The 3,417-nt window shown below is 46.4% G+C and overlaps 1 protein-coding gene across 1 annotated transcript; it reads left to right on the top strand.

Moving 5' to 3' along the window:
- Positions 1 to 273: 273 nt before the first annotated feature.
- LOC119329866 (hypersensitive-induced response protein 4-like) lies at positions 274 to 3,326 on the top strand. The gene is made up of 5 exons (XM_037602961.1): positions 274 to 621; positions 1,517 to 1,637; positions 1,722 to 1,813; positions 2,422 to 2,518; positions 2,764 to 3,326. The coding sequence occupies exons 1-5, from the start codon at positions 427 to 429 to the stop codon at positions 3,123 to 3,125; spliced, it is 867 nt and encodes a 288-aa protein (XP_037458858.1). The 5' UTR covers positions 274 to 426; the 3' UTR covers positions 3,126 to 3,326.
- The last annotated feature ends 91 nt before the right edge of the window (positions 3,327 to 3,417 follow it).

Below are 3,417 nucleotides of genomic sequence, written 5' to 3'. Positions count from 1 at the left end.
ACATTGTTGAAAAGTTTTACTGCAAAAGAATAGCATAAGTGAATACTCTACTTTTTTTCACCGTTGTTTAATTTCTACGGAGCTTTTACCATGACTCCCTTTCCACCAGATATTTCATCGAGTAGTATCTCCAAATATCTTCTCTTTCCGGAAGTAGCACAGCACACTTTTCTCCCCAGCGCCACGTGGACGCTGCTCGCACGGCCAGGACGCCTCCCCTCCCACGTACGCCTACGCGGCTTCCTTCCGTGCCGCACCCGTACATAAAACAAATCAGAAAAGGGGAAAGCGGGTCGGAAGGGGAGAAAAGTAAGCGCCGCGCACCGCAATCGGAACGGGAATCCCCCGCGCCGCACGCCGAATCCGTCGCCGGAATCCATCGACCGATCCGGCCGGCCGGCCGACGGGAGAAGGGAAGCAGCGGAGATGGTGAGCGCCTTCTTCCTCTTCTGCGGGTGCGTGGAGCAGGCCAACGTGGCGGTGGTGGAGAAGTGGGGCCGCTTCCTCCGCCTCGCCGAGCCGGGCCTCCACTTCTTCAACCCCTTCGCCGGCGAGCTCGTCGCCGGGACCCTCTCCACCCGCGTCCAGTCGCTCGACGTCAAGGTCGAGACCAAGACCAAGGTTCGCCTCCTTCCTCCCTGCCACGTCACGATTGCTCTGCTCTGTTCCCCCTGGATTGATGGTAGTCTTCCTAGATCGATCGCCGTTGTCACTCGCCGGCGCTAGATTCGCGATTACTACTGACCGCTGGAAGAGAGGCAGACGCGATTGCTTCTGCTGGGATGCTACTAGGAATTAATTGATCCTGGTTACCCAACTCTCTGCAGCGTTGGGAAGGTTGTTGCCATGAGTTGAAACACCCCTGGCCAAGGCATCCCGGTAGTATTGGCAGAGAAATTATGTGTCTGGTCCGGTAGAGCGACCCTATCAATAATGTCATGTTACTAGTTTCTACTTCAGTAGACACATAATAATGCATATGTGGTTGCGGGTTGTTGCAGTCCCCATGTAATCTAGTGGGGAAATTTGTTTTGCCGTTCCAGACCAGTTCTGGGTTGTCCTTTGGGAGGTGCTTGGTAGTTCAAATCATTGTCGTGTTACAATGCGATTGCAGCACGCAGGGATGCTAGCTATGGCCGCTCAAGTATCTCTGAATGTGAAAAAATAGAGTAGTGTTACGTCTTGGGATGATGCTAATATTGGCCGAGAAATTATGTGTGACAGTGGGAGAACATTGCTTGCACAACGTTGGGTTATCTGCAATTCAATTGGGTTTATAGCTGGAGCAAACCTTCCTTTTTATCTATTTTTTCTTCTGATGGCAGATGTTTGGAAACTTGGCCATAATAACCCAATCGTTCACACATTCAGAGTTTCTGACCATATGATGGATAAGCTATGGTAGTTAAAAATCAAAGGGAAATATGTGTCATTGAAGGGCCATTGTCATAACATCGATGGCTTTGCTTGATTCTGTACTTGCTGAAACAATCGATTATCTCTTTTTCCCTTGCAGGATAATGTGTTTGTTCAGCTGATCTGTACAATTCAATACCGGGTTGTTAAGGAGAATGCAGATGATGCATTCTATGAGTTGCAGAATCCCCAACAGCAAATTCAGTCCTACGTCTTTGATGGTAAATATTAATATCTTGCTGTGCCGTTTATACTGTTTCTTCAAAGCCTAAGCTGGTGGCTGGTGTTCTTTTTCTGTTAAATAGTGGTTCGAGCCATAGTTCCAAGAATGGAGCTGGACAGTCTTTTTGAGCAAAAGAATGATGTTGCAAAGGCTGTACTTGAGGAGCTTGAAAAGGTAACTCCATTAACCTATTTTTCTTGTTACATGTATTACATACTGCCATGGCACATTGTTTCATGTATTCAAATCATTCTGCTGGATTGGTCAGCAATTTATTTTATTCAGTTTTCTTTGCCCCAATGTGTACCATTACACTGGATTTTGGTCAAACATGCTATTCTGATGCCCACAGATGTTACTACATTTTTGTGAAAATTGGATTTATGGTTCACTTAATACCACTAAAATAGTTCAGTTCAACTTATGTCACTGCTCAGACAAGTACATGGTTATCAAATTATAAGCAGCATATTTGTTTCTTCCTTGGATGATTGGTTTTAATTTCTGAGATAACCATATTCTTGTCTGATTTGTACAATGCTATCTGCTGTTTACCCTTATTGTTTTTGCTGGTGGGTAATGCCTGTTTGTCCCCTAAAAGAACTGTTTCCCTCTGCAGTATCCACAACGCTTCGTTGTTTGTTCTTATTACACCATCTCTTGAGAAAGTGATCCTGTGTTATGTTCATCATCTTCTTCTTGGATGGGTCTGCTGAGTACTGCTTTTTTCTGTCTTGCATGAAAACTTGTTAACTTGATGAATCCTACATCTGTTTGTCCAGGTGATGTCAGATTATGGTTACAGCATTGAGCACATTCTCATGGTTGACATCATCCCTGATGCTGCTGTCCGCAGAGCCATGAACGACATAAATGCAGGTATAATGCGGTTTTGAGCAGTAGTGTATGTGTATGGGGAGTCCTGTTTTCAGGTTGTGCAGCCTAGGAAATGTTTATTACATGCTGGATTGTCTTCAAAACTTATCTCCGCTCTTACCCAACTCTTAAATTGCTGTCTTCTCTTCCCATGCTTCATATGGTTGTTCTCTAATAGAGTACACTTGTTTAGGCTCTAAGCAGTCTGTTTATATGCATGTGTGCTCGCCTGTCAACCCTTGTCACAGCCCAACGGCTCCAGCTTGCGAGTGTCTACAAAGGAGAAGCGGAGAAGATCCATCTGGTGAAGAAGGCGGAAGGGGAGGCCGAGGCTAAGTACCTGTCAGGCGTCGGCATCGCCAAGCAGCGGCAGGCTATCACGGACGGCCTGCGGGAGAACATCCTCAACTTCTCGCACTCGGTGTCGGGCACGAGCGCCAAGGAGGTGATGGACCTGATCATGGTCACCCAGTACTTCGACACCATCAAGGAGCTCGGGGACAATTCGAAGACCACCACGGTGTTCATCCCCCACGGCCCGGGCCACGTCAAGGACATCGGCGACCAGATCCGCACCGGCATGATGGAGGCGTCGAGCAGCGGCCTGTAGGCCGTGTGGTTCGATGGGTTTTCTGCGTGAGGCTGGGAGAGCCGATCTGTTTATAATATATTAGAATTATAGTAGACTGCTTATTTGTTTGTTTTTAGTGTGTAATAATACGGACGCAGGGACTTGGTTGTGCATGAAGATTGTTGGATTTTGGTCTTATATTATAATCGTAAAAAGTGAAACATTTTGTTTGAGAATTTACACCTGGTTTCCCTTTTGTTTGAGATGTGTATTTGAAGTACTAGCTTTGCACTAATTTTGTAAATGGAGTGGATAAGATGACTGCTCGGTG

The sequence above is a fragment of the Triticum dicoccoides genome, chromosome 7A (assembly GCF_002162155.2).
Source record: "Triticum dicoccoides isolate Atlit2015 ecotype Zavitan chromosome 7A, WEW_v2.0, whole genome shotgun sequence".
NCBI classification, from domain to species: Eukaryota; Viridiplantae; Streptophyta; class Magnoliopsida; order Poales; family Poaceae; genus Triticum; species Triticum dicoccoides.
The sequence above is the reverse complement of the archived record's forward strand: the minus strand, read 5'-3'. Positions and strand labels throughout refer to the sequence as shown.

What these genes read in the sequence shown, in the direction of transcription:
- LOC119329866 (XM_037602961.1), top strand. Translation starts at nt 427, where the DNA reads ATGGTGAGCGCCTTCTTCCTCTTCTGCGGGTGCGTGGAGCAGGCCAAC. An exon ending in TCAGTCCTACGTCTTTGATG is followed by an intron (nt 1,638 to 1,721) that starts GTAAATATTAAT and finishes TCTGTTAAATAG; the next exon opens with TGGTTCGAGCCATAGTTCCA. An exon ending in CATGAACGACATAAATGCAG is followed by an intron (nt 2,519 to 2,763) that starts GTATAATGCGGT and finishes CCCTTGTCACAG; the next exon opens with CCCAACGGCTCCAGCTTGCG.